The 26,899-nt window shown below is 43.2% G+C and overlaps 1 protein-coding gene across 5 annotated transcripts in view; it reads left to right on the top strand.

Moving 5' to 3' along the window:
* The first annotated feature begins 9,007 nt into the window (after positions 1–9,007).
* Positions 9,008–26,899, top strand: part of caska (calcium/calmodulin-dependent serine protein kinase a) — a 615,545-nt gene continuing 597,653 nt past the window's right edge. For all 5 annotated transcript variants that reach the window (XM_068040666.1, XM_068040667.1, XM_068040665.1 and 2 more), the window contains exon 1: positions 9,008–9,639. In XM_068040666.1, coding sequence (XP_067896767.1) covers positions 9,581–9,639 — 59 coding nt within the window. In that variant the 5' untranslated portion in view covers positions 9,008–9,580. The remainder of the gene's footprint in view (positions 9,640–26,899) is intronic.

Genomic DNA, 26,899 nt, shown 5'->3' with positions numbered 1-26,899 from the left:
GTTATGTTCATTTCACACCTACCAGCAGCAGTGGGAAGCCTCCGGCAATTCTTATCGCCAGGCAAGAGGGAGTTTTGAGAGAGTTTTGCGGGAAACATGTGAGGTCTTGGGCAGGAGTACATCTGCTCCTCTTGATCCCACAAAGGAAAATTTCTGACTTATGTTTTGGGCCTCTTCATGCTTCCTGACAGCTGCCAATCTGCTTTCAATAGGCAGGAAACATAGAGCAAATTCCTTTATCAGGCCTCAGTAAAAATGTAATATTGATGTATTGATGTAATAGGGCCCTGATTTGCATAAATTCAAGAAGCTCCCATCTGCTTTAAGTGGATTCTTCAACTGCACAGAACCTCGCAGGTTATGATCAAGTTGCTTAGTTTTAACTTGCTACCTGCTCTTTTTTTTTTCAAAAATATACTTTATTCATAAAAATCTGTCAAAAAAAATTACAAAACAGTTCAAAACAGCTCCAAGGTGACATTACAGAAAGTGCAAAGGAAATCAGTTTTCGTCAATACAGAAGTGAGTTGCCTCACAACCCTTCCATTCCATTTTACATGCAATGTACATTTTTACAGCAAAACCATATTTTGGTGCATACAGCCTGAGGGGTTTTCCATGGGTTCCAGCTCCTCGGTTCACTATGGCGGGAGGACCTTACACAGTGGTCTTTCCCCATTGAGCCTTTGTGGCGGGTGCCCCAAGCTTTAGTGCGTCCCTCAGCACGTAGTCCTGGACCTTGGAATGTGCCAGTCTGCAACACTCGGTCGTGGGCAATTCTTTGCACTGGAAGACCAGCATGTTTCAGGCAGACCAAACAGCATCTTTCACTGAATTGATGGTCCTCCAGCAGCAGTTGATGTTTATCTCGGTGTGTCCCCCTGGGAACAGCCCATAGAGCACAGACTCCTGTGTTACTGAGCTGCTCGGGATGAACCTCGGAAAAAACCACTGCATCTCTTTCCACACCCGCTTTGCAAAGGCACACTCCAGAAGGAGGTGAAAAACAGTCTCTTCCCCACCACAGCCACCTCAAGGGCAGTTTGCAGAGGCGGTGAGATTCTGCAGGTAGGATCTGACGGGGAGGGCCCTTTTCAACACCAGCCAAGCTACGTCTTGGTGCTTGTTTGAAAGTTCTGGTGATGAGGCATTCTGCCAAATGACTTTGGAAGTCTGCTCATGGAACCATCCGACAGGATCCACCATCTCCTTTTCCCACAGGGCCATGAGGGCATTCCGTACAGACCACTGCCTGGTGGATTGGTAGTCAAAGGTGTTTTTCTGCACAAACGTTTTCACGAAGGATAGGTGGTACGGCACAGTCCAACTGGATGCAGCGTTCCGCGGCAATGTGGCCAGACCCATCCTTTGCAACACCGGGAACAGATAGAACCTCAGCACATAGTGACACTTGGTGTTTGTGTATTGAGGCTCTCCGCACAGCTTGATGCAGCCGCACATGAAGGTGGTCATCAGGATGAAGGCGACTTTGGGTACGTGTTTTCCGCCTTTATCCAGAGGTTTGAACATCATGTCCCTCCGGTCCTGGTCCATTTTGGATCTCCAGATAAAACGGAGAATGGCTTGGGTTACCGCCACGACGCAGGAGTGGGGTATGGGCCAGATCTGCGCCACATACAGCAACAACGTGACCACCTTGCACCTGATGACCCAGGTTCTTACCCACAATGGAGAGAGAATGCTGCTCCCACATACTCAGTTTATAGTTTACCCTGGCTGCTCGCTCCTTCCAGGTTTTGGTGCACGCTCTGGCCTTTCTGAACCATATTCCCAGCACCTTCAGGTAGTCTGACCCGACGGTGAAGGGGACAAAGGATCAGTCGGCCCAGTTCCCAAAGAACATGGCCTCACTCTTGCTGTGATTTACTTTGGTTCCTGAGGCCAGTTCAAACTGGTCACAGATGCTCAACAGTCTGCGAACGGACAGCGGATCCGAGCAGAAGACAGCGACGTCCTCCATGTACAGGGAGGCTTTGACCTGAGTGCCTCCACTGCCTGGGATTGTCACTCCTCTTATGCCTGCATCCTTCCTAACGTATTCAGCAAAAGGTTCGATACAGCAAACAAATAAGATGGGAGAGAGGACAGCCCTGTCTGACTCCAGATTTGATCGGGAAACTTTCTGATTCCCACTCATTGACTGAGACTGTGCTGCTGATGTTTGTGTAGAGCAGGTTGATCCAATTGCGGATTCACTCCCCCAACCCCATTTTGGAGAGCACGTCCATCATGTATGTGTGCGATATCCTGTCAAAAGCCTTCTCCTGGTCCAAGCTGATGAGGCAGGTGTCCACCCTGTCTCTCGTACAAAGGTGATCGTATCCCTGAGTAGCACGAGACTATCAGAGATCTTTCTGCCGGGTACATTACAGGTCTGGTCAGGGTGAATCACCAACTCCAGAGCAGACTTGACCCGACTGGCGATAACTTTGGAACAGAATCTTGTAGTCCATATTAAGAGATGGCCCACCAATTTCTGATTTCCGCCCTCTCCCCCTCCCACTTGTAGATGAGGGTGATGATGCCTTTTCTCATGGATACTGACAGTTGCCGGCCAGAAGCATACTCTCGTACACTTCCAGCAGGTCTGGGCCGATCCAGTCCCACAGAGTCGAATACAACTCAACCGGTAAGCCTTCGCTTCCTAGAGTTTTACTCGTCTCGAAGGATCTGATGGCCTTGGCCACCCACCCAATCTCTGTGGTCAGATAGGATTAAAATGACCCCCATAGACATAAAAAAACAAATAGATCTAAGGCCTTGTAATGACTAATGCCTTTTAACTAGTGGTGACTCTGGATGCAGCACATTTAAAGTAAAAAAGTTAAAAATGTTTCCGTGCATATTGCATAAAATTAGAAATCCTTAGTAACATATGAATTAATTGCCTGTTTAATAGGCTTAATTACCTTCCTGCCACATTTCAGCGTGAGATCCTCTCACCAGCCCGGCCACCCGTCTGGCTGCAACGTAAAGATGTCAGGCTTCCCTCCCAATGTCTTTCATCGCAATATTACGACTCCTCCTGCTTACCAGTCTGTCGACAGAGGGCTGGTAAAATCCAGCCTGATATGTAGTCTATAGTCTAAGTCAGATTTTCTAATATGTCTATTATTATGTTATCTGAAGTCAAGAACAGGCCCCTTGTATCAATTCAGTGGACTAATTACAGTGGCAAAGGTTTCTGCTCACCATAGGGCAACATTACATTATGTGATATTGTGCACATAAAAACACTCTTGTTTGTAAGAAGGCATACTTATAGGATAGTATTTTCCATTAAGGACAAGAGAAACATCTCATTAAAGCCTAAAAATATAATAAAGATTTTGCAACTTTTTCCTTCCTCTCCAAACTAAATGAAACTAAATTTCTGACTCTCCAACGTTGCAACCCACATTATTCATCCTTGACAGATTGTCTCCGTTGGGATGACATTTTCATAGTTTCAACAGTTTAATCGCCATCGCTTACCACAGCTGATCATCTCTTTTGGTGCTTATTCCTATATTCCTGAATCCCATTCCATCTAACTTTTTCTTAAAGAAGGCAACCTATACAACAGCAATTGCTTTTTCTGAGAAATCTGTTCCACATATTTTGTGGGGAAAACCTCAAGTTAAAATCTTACTTAAAGCCTGTTCATTTTATACCTATTTCATCTAATTTTATACTTAAAATGTCAATTTTTCTCAGTTGGTAGCACTCTCAGCTTGGGTCTGAGGTTTTAGGTTCAAGCACTGCTCCGGGACAAGAGCACAATCTAGGCTAACGCTTTAGTGTTGCACTAAGAGAAATGTTGGAGACACTGGCGTTCGGATGATACATTAAACTGAAGCCCTGTCTCGTTGTTTATGTGGGCTTTGAAGATCCTATGGCACTTCTTGAAGAAAAACAAGGATGGATTGATTTTTGTCTTCAGGTCTGAGTCAGCTTTAGTAAGGTTCACATTGCTTTAAGAACTGCTTGAATCTTGAGTCCTAGTAGCATACAATTTTCTGGTTAACCTCATTTACATAATTATTCCTAATTTCAGGAGTAAGATCAAATGGATTTAGGGATACCACCACTGGTAGGAGAGAAAAACTGTTCAGAATTCAAATTCAAAGATTGGGAATAATTAAATGGAAGTATTATAAAGGAGGGGGACCAAAATTTAGAAAGCTTCTGGAGAATATTAAAGTCCATCTCAACCCATCAGTAGCCTTTGCCAAGGCTGAAAGGGCAGAGATTAAGAAGCACCCAACCAACATGAATGGAAAGGGATCTGTAGGTGCAGGCATGAATCTACAGACAACTGACAATGTGCCCAGGACCCGGTCTCCTTTTTGATGACTGTTCAAGTGGTGCTGCATAGATGCTTGAGGACCTACCTTCTGCAGTACCATCCCATAAGTCAGCAAGGTGGCATGGCTGTAAGAAGACCCAAGTCACACCTGACTGCTACCATGCCTGTACTTGTGCAAGATTTACATGGTATAGTAGCTGCAGGTGTCATTACAGTGTAGTGAGTCACCGGGCACGAGTGGACTGCAGCCAGGCCAGGAGGGCGAGGTCCCAGATGAGTTATACTGCAGGGGACTCAAATGAGGATCTTTTGGAATCCAGGAAAATGCAAGATGCTTGGTGTATTGCCAGGCCTGCCAGACAACCTCCACTCACTGGCAAGCAGCATGGAGGACTCTGGCTCCAATGTGGCACAGGGCATCGGTCAAAGCTTAAAGCCCATTCTTATACTTTATAATTGGTGGGCAACTCCATGCAGCACTGCCAGACCAACCCACAATGGAACGTCAGGTGGCCGCTGCTTCCGATGCCTCCCAACATCTCACTGCTGCAGTGGAAGCCTAGATGAAGATCATGAGATCGTTGGTTGCTACCATGCAGGCTCAGATTGCTGCCATCATGGTTGTGGATCTCATTGCTCAGAGAGGCATGCAGGCTCTTGGAGCAGTCCAGAAACCTGTGCTCCAGCAGGTTACAAGGATTGCTGAGCTCCTGCCCTCATGAGTGTGCATTGGCACTGTGAAGCATGAACCTGCTGTCCTCTCACAGGACACCGCCACTCCACTGTTGCATCTCAGCCAGCTAGCCCAGACTGCTGCCATTCATGCTGAGGATGTGCAGTCCGAAGCTGGGCCCTCAAGGCCCAGAACTCCTCGAGGGCATCCTGCAAGACCATCTGCAGTCTCCCAGTGAAAATCAGCAGCATTCCACTAGCCATGCTGCAACCACTGGGTTGGAACTGCACAGGAGCACTAGGCCAGGCAAGAGCACCTGCAATAAAAACAAGAAATGCTGGAAATACTCAGCAGGTCTGGCAGCATCTGTGAAAAGAGAAGCAGTGTTAACGTTTCGGGTCAGCACCTGCAAGACAGACACGAAGGGGATGCACAAGGGTAAATTGTTCTGATTTGTTTTTGTATTTTTGATGTGTTGCTGGATAAAGTTGTGGAGTGCAGGATATTGCTGTTGGCCTTTATCGATTGAAGGTGGCCAAGGGGACTTTGTGATAGGGAGTCTAATATGGGTGGGGAAGTTCCTTTTAACTGAAGTGAAGTCTCACAATATGGCCCCTCTTGCTCAGTCCGGTTGCATGTAGTGGATGTGATCTCCTCTCTTCTTCCTTCTTCCCAGGTGGCCTCCAGATCCCAGCAAGTGGTCGCTAGGCCCTCAGAATGGCTAGGTTTTGGAGGACACAGCACACCAGAATAAACATGGTCATGAGATCTTCCCTAGCAATCTATGCAGTGAAACGGTTGCTTGAGGAGCCGATGGCTTGCTCCATGGCTCTCACTGAAGGCCCATGTGGCGGAAAGGGGTCATCAGCTATGTGTAGAGGGGGTAGCCCTTATCTCTGAGCAGCCATCCTTCAGTGCATCTTGGAGACGCAAAGACAGTTGGTAGCATGGACTGGCACAGAGTGGTAGCCCTTGTAGTTTCGCTCCATGTTGACTTGTAGGGCCTGCAGAGCCACATCCATGCAGTCGAATCCCACTATCTTGGTGAATCCACATGCCCTTTCATCCTCATATTCCTCCTCAGCAGGAGAGGATGAAGTCTGCTCTCCTTGCTTACAGTGCCTCTGTGACTTCCCTAATGCATCTACGAACAGCAAGCATGAAAGGTTACTGATGTCATCTGATCCCGCCTGGAAGGATCTACTAGTATAGAACGATACGACAATGGTAACTTTCACAGCTACTGGAAGGGTCACCGTTGCCATGTTTTGAGGCTCTGGGTCAGTGTGAAAGGGTTGGCACAACTCTGTGACGACGTCTTAGTAAAACGTAGCCTCTTCAGGCACAGGCTAAGTAGGAGTGGTGCTCCCCGATTACGCTTTGTGGGTAAGGCCTTTGATGGAGTTCCCTCCTTCTCCTCAGAGCAACCCTCTCTGCATCCTCCTCCCTGTCCTAGTCAAGTTGCAGACCAAGAGGTACTGCACTGACTGCCCCCATACCTGTGTAAGGTGCTGTCTTAAGATCATAAGAAATAGGAGAGGCCATTTGGCCACTCGAGCCTGCTCCGCCATTCAATAAGATCAGGTTGATCTGATTGTGTCTTAACTCCACTTTCCTGCCTGCCCCCCATAACCCTTGATTCCCTTGTAGATCAAAAATCTGTTTAACTCAGCCTTGAATATATTCAATGACCCAGCCTCCACTGCTCTCTGGGGAAGAGAATTCCAAAGATTAACAACCCTTTGAGAATCCCTCCTAGTTCTAGATTCCTCCATGAGGGGAAACATCCTCTCAGCACTACCCTGTCAAGCCCCCCTCAGAATCGTATATGCTTCAATAACTCACCTCTCATTCTTCTAAACTCCAATGAGTGTAGGCCCAACCTGCTCAACCTTTCCTCAGAAGACAACCCCTTCATCCCAGGAATCAGCCGAGTGAATCTTCTCTGAACTGCTTGCCCTCCTTAAATAAGGAGACTAAAACTGCAGTACTCTACGTTCAGTCTCATCAATGCCCTGTACAGTAGTAGCAAGACTTCCCTACTTTTATGCACTATTCCCCTTGCAATAAATGGCAACATTCCACTTGCCTTCCTAATTACTTGCCATACCTGCATGCTACCTTTTAATGATTCTTGTACAAGGACACCCAGATCCCTCTGTACCACGGCATTCTGCAGTTTCTCTCTATGTAAACAATATTCTGTTTTTCTATTATTCCTGCCAAAGTGGACAACCACATATTTTCCCACATTATACTCCTGGTCTTTCTTCCCTTACAGTTTGCAGCAAATCATAGAATGGTTACAGCACAGGAGGCCATTCGACCTGTCTTGCTTGTGTCGGCTCTCTGCAGGAGCGACTCACCTAGGCCCACTCCCCTGCCTTTTCCCAGTAGCCCTGCAAATTTTTCTCTTCAGATAATTATCCAGTTCTCTTTTGAAGGCCTCGATGAAATCTGCCTCCACCACACTCTCAGGCATTGCATTCCAGATCCTAACCACTCGCTGTGTAAAGAGGTTTTTCTTCATGTCGCTGTTGCTTCTTTAGCCAATAAACTTAAGTCGGCGTCCACTGGTTCTGGATCCCTCGGCCAATGGGACCAGTTTCTCCCTACCTACTCTGTCCAGACCCCACATGATTTTGGGCACCTCTATCAAATCTCCTCTTAATCTTCTCTTCCTCAAGAAGAACCGACACAGCTTCTCTAGCCTATCCACATAACTAAAGTTTCTTATCCCTGGAACCATTCTTGTGAATCTTTTCTGCACCCTCTCTAATGCCGTAACATTCCTCTGCAAGTGTGGTGCCCAGAACTGGACACAATACTCAGCTGAGGCCGAACCAGTTTTTTATATTTCAAAATAGATCCAGCAACTCCCCAAAGTGCTTCCATAAACTTGTCCTTAATAAAAGTAAGTCAAAAATACCTCGCCTGCAACTCAAGCGGCCTTTTAAATTGTACCAGAACAGGCCCAGTTTGCATAATAACATTGGTTGTTTCAGGAGTGATTAATGAATATGCGTTGACCAAATTTGGGATTCTGGCATCGCATTGGCTGATTTGGGAGAATGATGTTATGTTAGTATCTATTCAAGGAAATGCACCTATGTGCAGCATTTTAATGCAGTAACACTGCAAAGGCTGTGCAGAAAGCAGCCAGTGGCACAGTGCACATGGATAATGGCAGTAGGCCTACAGTCAATTTTATGCTCTTGATCTTTCAGATGTGATGAGGCCCCATAAAAGATCCCATAATCCCATAATACAAAGAGCTGGGGAGTTTTCCCAGGTGTCCTGGCCAATATTTATCCGGCAACTAACATCACTAAAAATAGATTATCTTGCCATTATCCCAATGTAGTTTGTGGGCAAATTGGTTGCTGCATTATCTAAATTACAACAGTGACTATACAAATGGATGAGCGAGGCCATGAAGGGCTTTAAACACAATGAGAATTTTAAAGCTGAGGCATTGGAGAACCTTTAGGAGACAACGGAGGTCAGCAGGGATGGGATGAGTGGACAGTGCAGGCAGCAGAGTTCGGAAAGAGCTGATATTGATGAGGCCTAGAACATAGAGGCTAGACAGGACAACATTTGATTCATTAAATGGGGAGATGACAAACGCATAGATGAGGAGGTCAGCAGCAGATGGGTTTGTAGTACCATATTAAGTTTTGCTCTTACTAAAAGGGGCAGTAAACTATAAATTAAACAATATTTACCTAACTAGATCTGCAATCACTCCCGCTTATTCGCCAGTAAAATTTGCAACTACAACGTGGAACACAATATAATTGTTCCAAAATTTGAAATTATGTAGTCACACCATATGTCCCATTTATCTGCACAAGCAAAGTTTTTTTGTGTGAAAAATTGATGATCTGAAGGCAAGGTGCAGGTTAGGAACCCGAGCAGCAAAATGCAGCCGCACAGGTGCTCCAAGCAACCCGGTTAACGCATGCGCAGTGTTGATCCGGGAGGGGCTGTCCGCGGCTGCAGCACATGCGCAGAGGTAGCCCCCCACTCCCCTCCCCGGCCGCGAGCTCGGTGCTGACGCAGCCAGAGTGTGGGGAGCGGGTGCTGATTGGTGGCTTCCGCTCCGACCAGCCGCCGCTGCCTGTGTCCGGTGTGAAACGGAGCGGTGCACCGACAGGGGACGGGCCGACATTAACAGCACACGGCAGGCGAGGACTGGTAATATGGTGTAAAGGACGCCGGCTGTGAAATATTTTTTTAAAACTCTTTCTTTCATTGCAAATAATTCCCGGGTCTTGGCCTGTGTTTCGAGGGAGCAGCTATATCCCGAGACCAGAAGCCTTGGACTGTGGATTATCGGGTTTTTAAACCAGTGAGAAAGACAAGGTGGGGTCGCCAGAAGGATACCGGAGCCCAGCAGCCTGCTTTACCCGGCTGCTTCAGGATAAATCAGTCTTTCGTTTCACTGGCGCTGTCTGGAAAATTTTAATTTTTTTTCTGTGTGTTGAATTCCTTAAGTGGTCAAACGGTAAACGGTTTTATCGATTTCCTCGCTTGGAGAGAGTATTTTTAACTTTAAATTCCCATTCTTAAAATTCTGATTTTAATTATCGACTATGGCCGACGACGACGTCCTGTTTGAAGATGTCTATGAGCTATGTGAAGTGATTGGCAAGTAAGTGTGTTTTATGTGTATATTAAGGTAGAAAATAAAACTGCAATCAGAATATGATGTCTTAGGGATGTGGTTTCATTCGTAGATTTACAAGACAGGCCATCCCTCTGTTTTCAATAGATGACAGGGTAAGGCCGAGACCGGATTTATTATTTAGTTTTTTTTTATAAACCACTAAAATAATACTGCAGTTGAATTTAAACGAATAAAATTTAGGAAGTAAAACTATGTGTCCAGAAACAAATCAGTATTCATTTTCTCACATTTTTATGTGAAGGTGGTATAGCCGATTGTGGGCATTTTTATTTATTTACTTTTTAATATATGAACTGAAATTGAAATATCGATACCGCTGCCATGGCTGTAGTCTTTTGCATCCGAATGATCGTGTTTTCTTTTGAAGGAGCGGTGCATCAGGGATTTATCTTCCCAGGAAATAAGTTGTTTCCTGCAAAACTCAGAAATTAGCACTAAGTGTCACCTGGATTAATGTGCTATGTTATAATTTGATTCAGAAAGCTTATTGTTTTAGCGTTCTATGGTAAGATCCATTTTCTTTAACACAGAATTTAAGATTCATTTTCGTTCTGAGGGCAAAAAGGCTCTGGTGAAGTAGTTCTAGTACAGTGCGATTGTATTGACATTTATGTAATTTACTAGCAGATTTTCATTTTCATTTTAAATTTTAACCCTAGCTAACTCTTCCTTGCTGGTTCGGTCATTGTTATTTATATTTTCGGTTATTTTAAAATAACACTGTAGGATATGGAGTATGCATATTTACCATAACATGCATTTTTGTATCTCATTTGCCTTTGTTTAGAAACTTCTTGAGAAATATTTACTTTTAATTAATTATGTCAATGGTGGAATTATTTCTATTTTCTTTGGCCTACTGTGGGACATGTAATTTGTGAAATGTTTTCAGTACTGTTATGTAATCAGAATGGTAGTGTTGGCTAATGTTTTCAAAACTTTAATTGTACATTATCAAATTTGATGTTTCTTTTAGATGTTATCTTGAAAATAATCAATTTTTAAACAGATTTCTTATCCCTTAAACTATATAATAAAACTATATCAATATTACCTCTTTTACATATAATCTGTAAAAATGTTATGCTCTGCACAAATTGTACTAAAGGCTCTCAATGTACAGTGACTAAATACCTGAAAGGGTCAAGGTACCTCATGAAAGTTTTAAAAAAATTATGATCTTGTGTTTTATTATAATCTAATTTGAACCATAACTGAGTTGTTCAGCTGCTGTAACACATGAAAGTAGTTCTTGTCTGTAATTTCATCTGAGATATTGTAATCTGTCAATATCTTAATTTTACCTTGTAGAATATGTAGCATTAGCCTTTTTGATTTGTGCTTGGAGTTCTAGAGGTGTCTTCCGTGACTTCTGAATACGTGAATAGTTGAGAGGGTACCACCATAAATATGATGTAAATATTTTGATATGGTCATGTCTCAACAAGAAGTAATGATAACTGGAATATTTTTTGATGCTGTGTACCTGTGAAATAACAGTCGAATATACAGTAAAACAAAAGTGATCACATTTCTTCAGATTGCATGATTGAGATCTTGACTAGAAAACTTTTTCTTTATAATTTTATACTGAGACTGCCATTCATTGACCACATGGTAATGTGTGAAAATGCATTAATCAGTTTTACAGTACCTAATATAGGTAGGGAAATGGGCAGTATTTAGGGATTATAAAATTCACATCCTTGCGTTCAAATTCCTCCATGACCTCACTCGCCCTGATCTCTAAACCTCCTCCAGCTCTCCAACCCTCTGAGAAATCTGTGTTCTGCAGACTTTGATCTCTTGTGCATTGCCTGCTTCTTTGATCCCATCATTGCTGATCACGCCTGCAGGTATCTCAGCCCCGAGCTGTGAAATTCCCTCCCTAAAACTTCTCAAAATGTGCCTCTTTGACTAAGGTTTTGGTCACCTGTCCTAGTCACCATCTCTGTTTGGCTCAATGTCTGTTGAAATCATGTTCCTGTGAGGTATCTTGGAAAGTTTTACTATGTTAAAGATGCTGTATAAATACATTTAATGTTGAAGTTGGTCTTTTTGAAACTATTTCAAACCCTTAACATTTTGAGCTTTGAAGGATTTTCAGTTATGTTTAGCAGAAAATACATGGAAAAAGTTGTTAGTTTAATTAATAATCGGAAAGGTCTTTTAGATCACGTGCAGTGGTAGAACCTCTGGAATCATTCAAGGGGATGTTAGATTCGGTGATGGGGGACTGTAGTCTTGCATAGAAAGACAACATAGATGATTTGAATGGTCTGTCTTGTTTGAGCTTATTGTAGCTTGTCAACTAAAATAACCACCAGTTTGGATGTTTTTAAAAAGTGTGCATTTTGTAGTAAAACCAGAAAATGCTGGAAATGCTCAGGTCAGGCAGCATCTGTGGCGAGAGAAACAGTGTTAACATTTAAGATCAATGACCTTTCATCAGAACTTGGAAAAGTTAGAAATTAAGCATTTTGCTGTAATGGAGTTCCATTTTCTTCCAGATAATTTCCTATTTGTAAAAAAAAAAAAAATTCTTGTTGATAACCACTTACATTTCACCAGATAATGTCTTTCGTTTTATATGTTCATTTTATCAATTTTTTTTTTAGCTTGGAGTCCTTTAACAGATTGGCTTGACACTCTTGACAACAAGCTATGATGCTAAACTCCAGTTAATCCTTCTGAAATGTTATTGCAAAAAATGTACAAGAAGAATAGCTTGCTATTTTATCCCACCACCCAAACTTGCAATCATCTGTTTTCCTTTGGCTTTTTAAAAAAATAAAAGACAAATACTTATTTAAATTACTTAAACAATGTTGACAGAACTCTTTGGAAATTTGTAGACAGTGTTTCATAGATACACATGGAGTCAGCTTCCACATGTAGGCTGCAGAGGGAATTTCACAGCAGAGGACCTGATTTGCTAAAGGCACAGCTGTCGATAGTGGAGTGAAAGAAGGAGCGATGCATTAGCGGTCAGAGTTGGAGGAACAGTGTAGGTCAATGAGCACAAGGCTGATGGATCAGTGAGATTTGATGCAGGAGAATGTTTTGGATACTGAGGAAATTAAGGGATATGGGAAGGTGGAATTGAGGTAGATGATCAGGCGTGAGGGATAGGAATGGCCTATCCCTCCTATTTCTCAAGTTCTTATGATAGAATATGGACAGGAGATTTTTGGCTGACCTGATATTTGAGGATGGGAGGCTGGTCAGAAGATGGTTGTTATGGTCGAGTTTGGAGGTGACAAAGGTGTGGATGTGGATTTTAACAGCAGGTGGACAATATCTCAGGTGTGTAAGTGGATAGTCTTTGTGATAGAGATGATATGGAGTTGGAACCTTGGCTCAGGGTCAAATAGGATGCCGAGGCTGTGAATAGTGGTTTAACTTCTGATGGTGGGAGAGTGAAGTTGGAATTGGCAAGGAGGTGGAATCACTGGTAGGTTATGGAGCTTCTGCCAGTAGTTAAAGACTGTTTGTTTAACTGAAGGAATTTATGGCCCTTTCAGGTCTTTAGGTCCAACAAGCAGCCTGACAATACAGACAGTGGAGGGGTGGAGAGGGAGAACTGGGTATCATGTGCAAGCTGATCCAATGTATTTGGATAGCATTGCCAAATGGCAACAGGAAGATGAGGAGGAGGGGAACAAGGATGGATCCTTGGGAGGAGTGGGGTGGTGCAGGGAGGAGGCTCCAGAGGTGTGAGATGGAAAGAGAAGCCATTATTGGAGATGCTGTGGCTATGACTGGATTGGTAAAAATGGGACTAAGTAAGGGCTGGATAACAGAGGAAAGGCATTGGAAGCAGATGATGTGGTTAACTGTGGCAAAGGCTGCACAGATTGAGAAGGACGCAGGATAATGCAGCACAGTTAGTTGCAGAGGGGGCCATTTGGGGCTTTGGTTAGGGCCATCTCAGCCATGTAGCAGGAGGAGAAACTTAATTGGAGAGATTCAAATATGGAGTTTCGAATAAGATGGGAAAGGATTTGTGAGGCAGCGATATGTTCAGGGACTGGAGAGGAAATGAAAATGGCAGATAGTGGTAGTTTGCAAGGACAGAAGGGTCAAAGGTAGGTATTTTGAATATGGGGTGTTCGGACTGAGGCGGGAGGAGTGCACTGTTTATTCTAGTTCCACGTCTCCACGGGTCACAACATAATTTTAAATTTTTTTCCCACTGACCGATGCGTTGAATTATAGACTCTTTTTATCCTAGAATAAAACACACCGATCAGGTTTCTTGAACAAACAACAAAATTATCAGTTTATTGTAAAACAAGTCTAACCAGGAATGAAGCAAAACATAAACACACAGATAGAAATATTAAAGTTCCCTATTTATCTTAGACACACGCACACATTGGTTAACTGGAAAAATAAAAGGATTTTTGTTTTTAGAGCTCTATTACAGACCAAAAAATAAACACTTGGGCAGAATACTTGCTTGTTCTTGTCTCCTGACTTTGAAGAAAAGCCTGCTAAATTAATTTTCAATGCCGCCTGAAAAGAACTGTTCTAAAAGACCCCAGTGATTCATCTACGGATGCAGATGTGATATCTTGTGTTCCAAAACTGGCATACAGTCTGGCCTCCAAGTACACGATCACTGGGATCTTTTAGAACAGTTCTTTTCAGGCGGTGTTGAGAATTAATTTAGCAGGCTTTTCTTCTAAGTCAGGAGACGAGATGAGTTAACACTGAACTTCTCAGAGTCTTTTAGAGAGGTGCTGGAAAGCTGAGCTGGGTTGTGGTCATCTTCCTTGGGAATACTCTTCAGTCTTTGGAAGTTCTCTCTCCTTCTGCAGACTTTTTTTTTTAAAAAAGAGATGGAACAGGCTGTGTTGAGCTGGGGTTCTGTCCTTCAGTTTTATTTTTTAAAACTCCAGCCCCCTTTAAACAGTTCATTCCCAATTCCAAACAACTCAAAAGTGAATCCGGAAACAGAGTCCATTTCCTGACCTGTCACTTCTCTGCACACAACTTCCCCACTAACCAGGGTTTCTGGTCTATTTTTTACTTGAACATACATACGCATTAGGAGCGGGAGTAGACCACTCGGCCCTTCGAGCCTGCTCCGTCATTCAATAAGTTCATGGCTGAGCTGATTACTGCACATTTCCACCTACCGCAATAACCTTTCACCCCTTTGCTTATCAAGAATCTATCTACCTCTGCCTTAAAAATATTCAAAGACTCTGCTTTCACCGCCTTTGAGGAAGAGAATTTCAAAGACTCACGACCCTCGGAGAAAAAATTTCTCCTCAGCTGTGTCTTAAATGGGCGACCCCTTATTTTTAAACAGTGACCCCATTGTTAGAGATTCTCCCACAAGGGGAAGCATCCTTTCCACATCCACCCTGTCAAGACCCCTCAGGATCTTGTATGTTTCAGTCAAGTCGTCGCTTACCCTTCTAAGTTCCGCGGATGCAAGCCTAGCCTGTCCAATCTTTCCTCATAAGACAGCCCACCCATTCCAGGTATTAGTCTAGTAAACCTTCTCTGAACTGCCTCTAACGCATTTACATCCTTAAGCGGACCAGTACTGTACACAGTGCTGCAGATGTGGTCTCATCAATGCACTGTATAGCTGAAGCATAACCTCCCTAGTTCTGTATTCAGTTCCTCTCGCGATAAATGATAAGTCTATTAGCTTTCCTAATTGTGTTATACCTGCATACACACCTTGTGCAATTCATGCACTAGGACACCCAGATCCTTCTGCATCTCAGAGCTCTGCAATCTCTCACCATTTGGATAATATGCATCTTTTTTATTCTTCCTGCCAAAGTGGACAATTTCACATTTTTCCACATTGTACTCACTTAACCTATTATATCCCTTAGTAGCCTCCTTATGTCCTCTTCGCAAGTTACTTTCCTACCTATCTTTGTGTCATCAACAAATTTAGCTACCGTACCTTTGGTCCCTTCATCTAAGTCATTTATATAAATTGTAAAAAGTTGAGGCCCCAGCACAGATCCTTGTGGCACACCACTCATTACGTCTTGCCAACTAGAAAATGACCCATTTATGCCTAAACTGTTTCCTGTTAGCTTAGCCAATCTTCTGTCCATGCCAATATGTTACCCCCTACACCATAAGCTTTTATTTTCTGCAATAACTTTTGATGTTGCCCCTTATCAAATACCTTCTGGAAATCTAAGTATAATGCATCCACCGGTTCCGCTTCATCCAGAGCACATCCAATGCCCTCAAAGAACTTCAATAAATTGGTTAAACATGATTTCCATTTCACAAAACCATGCTGACTCTGCCTGATTACCTTGAATTTTTCTAAATGCCCTGCTGTGTCTTTAATAGCTTCTAACATTTTCCCTAAGACAGATAAGCTAACTGGCTTGTAGTTTCCTGCTTTCAGTCTCCCTCCCTTTTTGAATAAAGGAGTTACATTTGCTATTTTCCAATCTAACGGAACCGTCCCCAAATATAGGGAATTTTGGAAAATTAAAACTAACACACCAACTATCTCCCTAGCCACTTCTTTTAAGACCTAGGATGAAGTCCATCAGGACCCAGAGACTTGTCAGCCCACAGCTCCAACAATTTGTTCGGTACCACTTCCCTGGTGATTGTAATCTTCTTGAGTTCCTCCCTCACAGCTAATACTGGGATGTTACTTGTATGCTCAATAGTGAAGTTGAATCGTGTGACAACCACAATGTTTTCAATTAAGTCCTTTCAGTGTCCTCTTGGGGAAAAGAAACCGGTCCAACATTTCTTAACTTTGACTATGAATTCCTCAAAAAATATATTTAACAAAAAACAGAAGTACTTTCATAAAAGGGGTGATGGTAGATTTGAAAGGGAAGGGGACGGTACCTGAGGAAAAGGAATCATTTGCGATGTCAGCTAGCTTGGGGGCATCAGGAAGGGATCTTGGGCGGTCAGCAGTTTAGTGGGATGAGGTCAGGGGAGTAGAAGGTGGATCTCGTGGGCGATTATCATGAAAGCATGAGGGACAATAAAGAAACTAGAGTATGACATGGATCAACAACAGTGGGTTTGTTTGTGTGATGGTGATGCAGCAGAGACACTTGAACATATGGTCTCAATCTTAGTGACAGAGATCCCTGATCCCCTTGAACTTGGAGATGAAGGGAAAGACGGGTTTAAGGAGGTGGTTGGTAGAGAATTTAAAAAAAAAACAGGGTTTACCATTACTCCAGAACCATCCTGGGCAGCAATGAATTTGACAGAGCAGAACAAGACCTGATACCCTGATAGAGTTTGATACGGTCAAACCAGATCTGGAGATGGATGACTAAATCAGTTGTGCACCAGATGCGCTCAAGTCTGCACCCTTGAACTTGAGAGACTATACAACTGCAGTTAAATCAGGCAAAGACCAAGGTGAGAGAGTGATGCTTTTACTGGGGACAGGGGCATCAAAGTTGGAGGAGAGGGAGTGGTTGAACAGATCGGCACCTACAGAGGTATGGCAAATGGAAGGTCAAAGGCTAGATAATGAGTTTGAAAGAATAGTTGTAAATGGCTTGGGATAGATAGAAAAGGAAGTGGTGGTAGAAGGATGTGGCTGATGAAAACAAAGAAATGATATAGGCAGTGATTGAGACCATGAGTGTGAAAGGTCACATGAGCTGACAAGTTGGAGGGGGTAATGATGAATGTGGGTAGGAAAGTTTATTTGGAGGAAGAGATTGAGGGAGGACTGTGAAATCAGGAGAGCGAGCAAGCTGAGTTGAGGTGGAATTTGAAATCGCCAAGGATGATGATGCTCAATGCAGAGGCCGAGGAAGGATATGAGAAACTTGTGCGAGGCGGTAAAATAGAGATTTTAAAGGTGAGAGAGATGGAACAAAATGAAGTGCTCAAAGGAGGAAAGGGACCAGAAGAGTGAGAACACAAGGTTTGGTACTAAAGAAACTTGAGCTTTACAGCTTTCAAAGAAGCTGTTAAGAGGGCACCCTCACTGCCTCATGGAGCGGTTGAAACATAGCAGTACATTCAAGGGAAGACAGTGGGAGCAGGGAAGAAAGATTAGGGGCAGGGTAGGAAGAGGTACTTCGAGTGGGAGGAGGCTTGTGAAGTATAAATACTGGCATAGATCAGTTGGGCCAAATGGCTTTTTCTATGCTGTGAGTCTATCAGATCAGTTGAGAGCAATAAACAAACAATAGTAGGAAATAGTGCACCAGGTTACGTATTTAGGAAGGAGTTTAGACAGCGAACATTTGTTGACACTGAAAATTGATGGCTGGATAATCAGTGCGCTTAGCAAAATATTGTTCCTCCTTTTACCATGCAAGGATTGTAAAACAAGGGCCATAATTAAATTTTCAGCTTTCTCCACATTCCCTAATGTTTTTAATCATACATACTGAATGCGTTTTGGTATAGTAGCTACTCGAATTATAAATAATCACCATTGTCAAGGACTTTAAGAAAGCATGAGTCCAGAGATTAATGTTGAACCAAAATTATGCTACGATAGGAGAATTGGGGTACTGGAGAGGAGAATTGGGGTACTGGAGGGAAGAATTTTTATTTGCTAAGTTGTCTTCTACTTGCCTTTGACTTGTTTTCGTAGTGGTAGAAACTTCATTAACACACAAGAGGCTTCTCTGTCCATTCAGTCTGTGGGGTTGTAGTCCCATGTCAGAGCAGTCTGTTCCAATCCTATTATACTGCTTTTTCATTGTACCCTTAAATTTTTTTCCACACAATTATCTAAATGTAAAAGGTAGAGGTTCACATGGCTTCGGAAGCCACTTACAACACATATTTTAGTAATTTGCACAAAAAGTCCTTCAAAACATCCCTTTTATTCCTCCGTTACTTATGTCCCTTGGTTACTTATTTGCTGACGAGTGAAAATGATCTTGCAAAGAACAGTACAGCACAGGAACAGGCCATTCGGTCCTCCAAGCCTGCGCCGATCTAGATGCCTGTCTAAACTAAAACATTCTGCACTTCCGGGGACCGTATCCCTCTATTCCCATCCTATTCATGTATTTGTCAAGATGCATCTTAAAGGTCGCTATCGTACCTGCTTCATCACCTCCCCCGGCAGCAAGTTCCAGGCACTCACCACCCTCTGTGTAAAGAACTTGCCTCGCACATCCCGTCTAAACTTTGCCCCTCGCACCTTAAACCTATGTCCCCTAGTAACTGACTCTTCCACCCTGGGAAAAAGCTTCTGACTATCCACTCTGTCCATGTCGCTCATAACTTTGTAAACCTCTAACATGTCGCTCCTCCACCTCCGTCATTCCAGTGAAAACAATCCGAGTTTATCCAACCTCTCCTCATAGTTAATGCCCTCCAGACCAGGCAACATCCTGGTAAACCTCTTCTGTACCCTCTCCAAAGCCTCCATGTCCTTCTGGTAGTGTGGCGACCAGAATTGCACGCAATATTCTAAGTGTGACCTAACTAAAGTTCTGTACAGCTGTAGCATGACTTGCTAGTTTTTATACTCTATGCCCCGACCGATGAAGGCAAGCATGCCATATGCCTTCTTGACTACCTTATCCACCTGCATTGCCACTTTCAGTGACCTGTGGACCTGTATGCCCAGATCTCTCTGCCTGTCAATACTCCTAAGGGTTCTGCCATTTACTGTATACTTCCCACCTGCATTAGACCTTCCAAAATGCAATACCTCACACTTGTCCGGATTAAACTCCATCTGCCATTTCTCCGCCCAAGTCTCCAACTGATCTATATCCTGTTGTATCCTCTGACAATCCTCATCACTGTCCGCAACTCCACCAACCTTTGTGTCGTCCGCAAACTTACTAATCAGACCAGCTACATTTTCCTCCAAATCATTTATATATACTACAAACAGCAAAGGTTCCAGCACTGATCCCTGTGAACACCACTAGTCACATTCCTCCATTCAGAAAAGCACCCTTCCACTGCTATCCTCTGTCTATGACTGTGCCAGTTCTGTATCCATCTTGCCAGCTCACCTCTGATCCCGTGTGACTTCACCTTTTGTACCAGTCTGCCATGAGGGACCTTGTCAAAGGCTTTACTGAAGTCCATGTAGATAACATCCACTGCCCTTCCTTCATCAATCATCTTCGTCACTTCCTCAAAAAACTCAATCAAATTAGTGAGACACGACCTCCCCTTCACAAAACTATGCTGCCTCTCGCTAATAAGTTTTTGTTTCCCAATGGGAGTAAATCCTGTCCTGAAGAATCCTCTCCAATAATTTCCCTACCACTGACGTAAGGCTCACCCGCCGATAATTTCCTGGATTATCCTTGCTACCCTTCTTAAACAAAGGAACAACATTGGCTATTCTCCAGTCCTCTGGGACCTCACCTGTAGCCAATGAGGATGCAAAGATTTCTGTCAAGGCCCCAGCAATTTCTTCCCTTGCCTCCCTCAGTATTCTGGGGTAGATCCCATCCGGCCCTGGGGACTTATCTACCTTAACGCTTTGCAAGACACCCAACGTCTCCTCCTTTTTGATAATGAGATGACTGAGACTATCTGCACTCCCTTCCCTCGGCTCATCATCCACCAAGTCCTTCTCTTTGGTGAATACTGATGCAAAGTACTCATTCAGTACCTCGCCCATTTCCTCTGGCTCCACACTTAGATTCCCTTCTCTGTCCTTGAGTGGGCCAACCCTTTCCCTAGTTACCCTCTTGCTCTTTATATACATATAAAAAGCCTTGTTATTTTCCTTAATCCTGTTTGCCAATGACTTTTCATGACCCCTTTTAGCACTCCTGACTGCTTAAGTTCCTTCCTACTGTCTTTATATTCCTCAAGGCCTTTGTCTGTTCCTAGCTTTCCAGCCCTTACGAATGCTTCCTTTTTCTTTTTGACTAGGCTCACAATATCCAAGGTTCCCGACACTTGCCAAACCTATCCTTCATCCTCACCGGAACGTGCTGGTCCTGGATTCTAATAACTGACATTTGAAAGACTCCCGCATGTCACATGTTGATTTACCTTCAAACAGCCACCCCCAATCTCAATTCTTCAGTTCCTGCCTAATATAATTAGCCTTCCCCCCCCCCCCCCCCCCCCCCCCCCAATTTAGCACCTTCACCCGAGGACTATCCTTATCCACAAGTACCTTAAAACTTATGGAATTATGGTCATTGTTCCCGAAATGCTCCCCTGCTGAAACTTCAACCACCTGGCTGGGCTCATTCCCCAATACCAGGTCCAGTATGGTCCCATCCCTAGTTGGACTATCTACATGTTGTTTCAAGAAGCCCTCCTGGATGCTCCTTTACAAATTCTGCCCCATCCTAGCCCCTAGCACTAAGTGAGTCCCAGTCAATATAGGGGGTTAAAATCACCCACCACTGCAACCCTGTTACCTTTACATCTTTCCAAAATCTGTCTACATATCTGCTCCTCTACCTCCCGCTGGCTGTTGGAAGTCCTGTAGAAAACCCCCAACATCGTGACTGCACCCTTCCTATTCCTGAGCTCCACCCATATTGCCTTGCTGCACGACCCCTCCGAGGTGTCCTCCCGCAGTACAGCTGTGATGTTCTCAACAAGTAATGCAACTCCCCCACCCCTTTTACATCCCCCTCTATCCCGCCTGAAGCTTCTAAATCCCAGAACATTTAGCTGCCAATCTTGTCCTTCTCTCAACCAAGTCTCTGTAATAGCAACAACATCATAGTTCCAAGTACTAATCCAATCTCTAAGTTCATCTGCCTTACCTGTTATACTTCTCGCATTGAAACAAATGCACTTCAGACCACCAGTCCTGCTGTGCTCCGCAACATCTCCCTGCCTGCTCTTCCTCTTAGTCTTACTGGCCTTATTTACTAGTTCCCTCATTTATTTCACTTGCTGTCCTACTGCTCTGGTTCCCACTCCCCTGCCACACTAGTTTAAACCCTCCCGAGTGACGCTAGCAAACCTCGCAGCCAGGATATTTGTGTCCCTCCAGTTTAGATGCAACCCGTCCTTCTTGTACAGGTCCCATCTGTCCCTGAAGAGATCCCAATGGTCCAGATATCTGAAACCCTCCCTTCTACACCAACTGTTCAGCCACGTGTTTAGCTGCACTATTTTCCTATTTCTAGCCTCACTGGCACGTGGCACAGGGAGTAATCCCAAGATTACAACCCTAGAGGTCTTGTCTTTTAACTTTCTGCCTAACTCCCTAAACTCCCCCTGCAGGACCTAGTCACTCTTCCTGCCTATGTCATTTGTACCAATGTGTACCACAACCTCTGGCTGTTTACCTTCCCCCTTCAGAATGCCCCCTGTCCGTTCAGAGACATCCTTGACCCTGGCACCAGGGAGGCAACATACCATCCTGGAGTCTCTTTCACGTCCACAGAAGCGCCTATCTGTGCCCCTGACTATAGAGTCCCCTGTAACTATTGCTCTTCTGTGCTTTTTCCCTCCCTGCTGAACAACAGTGCCAGCCGTGGTGCCGCTGCTCTGGCTGCTGCTGTTTTCCCCTGATAGGCCATCCCCCCCCAACAGTATCCAAAACGATATACTTGTTAGAGAGGGGGATAGCCATAGGGGATTCCTGCACTGACTGCCTGCCCCTTCTAGCGGTTACCCATCTATCCGCCTGCACCTTGGGTGTAACTGCTTCTCTAAAACTCCTGTCTATGACGCTTTCTGCCACCTGCATGCTCCCAAGTGCATCCAGTTGCCGCTCCAACCAATCCATGCAGTCTGTGAGGAGCTGCAACTGGGTACACTTACTGCAGATGTAGTCGTCCGGAATGCTGGAAGCGTCATGGACCTCCCATGTTTCACAGGTGAAGCACTTCACCCCTCTAACTGACATTTCTAGCACTCATTAATAAATCAATTTCAGATAAATAAATACTTACTAAATCCTTACTAAATTGTTATAATAACTATATGGTCCCTAGTGCTAGATTCCTACTATAAATATTAAATGCTAACTAAATACAGTAATCTCCTCCCTCTGGTTGAGTTACTCTACTTATTAGTTAATTAGGGTTTTAATCAATTTTTATCAATGTTTTACTTTCAAATTCAGTTTAAAAAAAAAATTCCCTACCAGCCAATCAGATCACAGCTTTCCTGTGACTCACTTTCAGTTTTTCTTTACCAGAGGTAAGTTTTTTTTTATACTTACCGGTCCAGAACTCCGCGCTCGGAGTCTTCTCCCAGTCAGCTGTGCTCTTTGGAAGCTCTCGGCTCCCCTCACTGAGGACAGGTAGGAAATGAAAGGAGCTCCTCACTCCCTCCTTACCAAACTTTCTCAGTTACCAAACTTCCAGTGTAGCACTCTGGTGCAAACAAAGTCAGTACTGTAAGATGGCTCACTTTTATACTGACTGACTCTCGCCCCTGAAAACTGGTTTAAGCCAATTCTCTAATTAACAAGGTGCAGCTGCAAGCAGAGCCTGAGTGAACCCTGTTTAAAGCTGGTCTAAAACTCACCTCCAACCCTAACAGCAACTGTTAAGTTGATCTGCTAAATAAAAGACAGATTAGATTTAAGATAATATTAACCCTTAATTATCCTCAGTTACCAAACTTCCACTGTAGCACTCTAATGCAAACAAAGTCAGTACTGTAAGATGGCTCACTTTTATTCTGACTGACTCTCGCCCCCTAAAAGCTAGTTTAAGCCAATTCTCTAATTAACAAGGTGCAGCTGCAAACAGAGCCTGAGTGAACCCTGTTTAAAGCTGGTTTTTTGCTACTTATCTTGTCAAAGTAGTTAGCAATTTCCCCCCTCCCGCTTCAACTTTTCAGCTCTAATGAATAAAACCTACATTTTTAAAAAAAAAGTATCTCATAATTGTATCTTCTGACCTCTGGTATAAGCAAGGAGCTAATAGGTGGAAAGATCTTGTAACAATCTCTATCACAAGGGCCAAAGTATTTGACAAACTAATGGGACTAAAGGCAGACAAGTGCCAGGACCTGATGGCCTACATCCAAGGGTTTTAAAGGAAGTGGCTACAGAGATAGTGAAGGCATTGGTCGAAATATTCTAGACCTCACTGGATTCCGGGAGGGTCCCAGCGAATTGGAAAACCGCTAATGTGATGCTCCTGTTCAAGAAGGGAGGGAGACAAAAAGCAGGAAACTGTAGGCCAGTCAACCTAAAATTGATTGTTGGGAAATGCTACAGTCCATTATTAAGGAAGAAATAGCAGGACATTTAGAAAAGCTTAACACAGTCACACAGAGTCAGCATGGTTTTGTGAAAGGGAAATCATGTTTAACAAATTTGCTGGAGCTTTTTGAGGATATAAAAAGCAGAGTTGATAAAGGGGAAATGGTAGATGTAGTGTATTTAGATTTCCAGAAGGCATTCGATAAGGTGCCTCATAAAAGATTATTGCACAAGATAGGAGCTCTCAGTGTTGGGGGTAAGTTATTAGCATGGATTGATTAACTCACAGAAGACAGTGAGTCAGTATTAATGGTTTTGTTTCAGGTTGGAAAGGCGTAACTAGTGGAGTGCCACAAGGATCTTAATTATTTACTATCTATATTAATGACTTGAAGGAGGGGGGCAGAGTGTACTATATCCAAATTTGCTGATACAAAAATAGGTGGGAGGGCATGTTGTGATGAGGACATGAGGAATCTGCAAGGGGATTATAGATAGGTTGAGTAAGTGGGCAAAAATTTGGCAGATGGAGTTTAATGTGGGAAAATGTGAGGTCATGCACTTTGGTAGGAAGAATCAAAAGGGAGACTATTATTTAATTGGAGAGAGACTCCAAAAAAGTGCAGCACAGAGGGATCTGGGTGTTCTTATGCATGAAACACAAAAAGTTAGCATGCAGGTGCAGCAAGTAATTAAGAAGGAAAATGGAATTTTGGCCTTTATTGCTAGGGGGTTGGAGTTTAAAAATAGGGATGTCTTGTTACAACTGTACAGGGTGTTGGTGAGGCCGCACCTGGAGTACTGTGTATAGTTTTGATCCCCGTATTTAAGAAAGGATATATTGGCATTGGAGGTAGTTCAAAAGAGATTCACTAGGCTGATTCCTGGGATGAAGGGGTTGTCTTATGAAGAACGGCTAAACAGGTTAGGCCTTTATTCATTAGAGTTTAGAAGAATGAGGGGTGTTCTTATTGAAATGTACAGGATTCTGAAGGGACTTGACAGGTAGATGTTGAGAAGATGTTTCCATTAGTGGGGGAATCTCGAACGAGGGGACATAGTTACAGAATACGGGGACACACATTTAAAACTGAGATGCAAAATAATTTATTTTCTGACGATAGTGAATGTCTGGAATTCTCTACCACACAGAGTTGTGGAGGCTAGATCACAAAGTATTTAAAGAGGAGGTAGATTTTTTGAAATATCGGGAGTTGAGGGCAATGTGGTGCTGGCACAAAAGAGGAGTGAGGTCTGGGACAGATCAGCCATGATTTTATCGAATGGCGGGGTGGGTTTGAGGGGCCGAATGACCTACTCCTAGTTCTTATGTATCCTACTGAATCTACATATACACCTTTTCCACTACTCCAACTGTGGCCTAATGACAGCTATTACATTCTGCCTTTAAAGAATGTCCCTATGTGCTTCACTCTCTTTCTGCATACCATTGAGAATTTTACTATTCGGGATATATATCCATAATCTTTTTTCCAAAATGTACTACACATTTATCTGCATTTTCTGCTTATCTTGACACTCTCTTAGTTGTTTGTCCTGTAACTTCTTGCATTCTTTCTCGCAGTTTTCCATGCTGTCTAATTTGATAACAGCAAATGTTTTATCTTGGCCCGTGTGCTCGTCGTATTTGTTTATGGGGAGCAATTGATTCTGGGGCATGCCACTAGCTGCATCTTTCAAATCCAAGGATTTCATTTTTCCTGTTCTTTGCTTGTATTCTTCTTCCATCCCTTTATCCAGGTTGCTGTTTTACATTTAGTATCTTTAATCTTGGCAAAAGGTCTCTGTTATATGTCAGTTTAGCATACACGTTTTGAATGTCCAAATGTACCACATCCACTACTTTTCCATTCATAATTATTGACCTTGTGTGACTTATGGACAAAAATTTGAAGAACTATATGCTACTGCATCAGTAATTTTGCTGGTCTCATGCTCTTCATATTTTTTCACTTTTTTGCCTGTCTTTTTTTCCCTCTTCTCTGCATCTCTATTTGTCTTGGTATCTCTTTCACTCTTTCTACCTTTTGTAATTCTGTCCTCTCTTTGTTCTTACATCTGTGTATATCTTCCATGCTTGTACCACGGGCTTGCTACTTCAATGATTTATTCAGTTATTAGCTTTTATCATTTTGTTGGATCAGAACGGGACCGAGTTTGCTTTGCCAAAAGCTAATCTGGCTATCAATCATTAAAAAATCCTGGCGTTTTATCTGTTCTCCCCAAAATGTGTTTGCACTGGGATTTTTTTGTTTGATTGAAGATGGGGTGGAAAGTTTTTGCTTTTTTCAACTTTGGAGTTCACAGCGAAGTGAGTATCTTTTTTGTTCCTGGAAATGTCCAGAAAGGCCAGTAATTTCTTGCATATGTGCTTTGAACAAAAAATTATTTTATATGGATACAGTAACATATAGTTATGCTACAGGACTAGTGATCCGGAGACATGATTTCAAATCCCACCACGGCAGCTGGGGAATTTAAATTCATCAATTAAATAAATCTAAAATAAAAATATAATATCAATAATGGCCATAAAAACTACTGTATTGTCGTAAAAATCCATCTGGTTCACTCGCTAACTTCCTTTTTAGGGAAGGGAATCTGCTGTCCTTGCTTCTCTGGCTCAGACTCAGCGTTGTGGTTGACACTTGACTGCCCTCTGAAATGGCCTAACAAGCCATTCAGTTGCATCAGACCACTACGAAAAGGTGTTAAGAATAAAACTGGACTGACCAGTTGCCATCAACCTAGACATCTGACAAGACAAAAGCATACCCAGTCCTCTTCACTAGCATCTAGGGACTTGTGCCAAAATTTGGAAAACTGTCCCACAGACCAGTCATGCAACAGCCTGATATTGTCATACTCTCAATCAAACCTTAACAAATCCTTGTTGGCTTTTATTTATTAACCAATACTTATCAAAGTGTTAATTTTGCCCTGAATTAGTGTCTCCAAAAGTTTCCCCTCCTCCGATGTTAGGTTTATCCCTTTTCCCTTTTTTGAACAAAGGTCAAACATTTGCAATCCTTCAGTCCTGTGGCACTACTCCCATATCTAAGGAGGATTGGAAGATTGTGTCCAGAGCCTCTG

Source organism: Heterodontus francisci, chromosome 10 (assembly GCF_036365525.1).
Source record: "Heterodontus francisci isolate sHetFra1 chromosome 10, sHetFra1.hap1, whole genome shotgun sequence".
Taxonomy (NCBI): domain Eukaryota; kingdom Metazoa; phylum Chordata; class Chondrichthyes; order Heterodontiformes; family Heterodontidae; genus Heterodontus; species Heterodontus francisci.
Note: the sequence above shows the minus strand (reverse complement) of the source record. Positions and strands in the feature narration are given on the sequence as shown.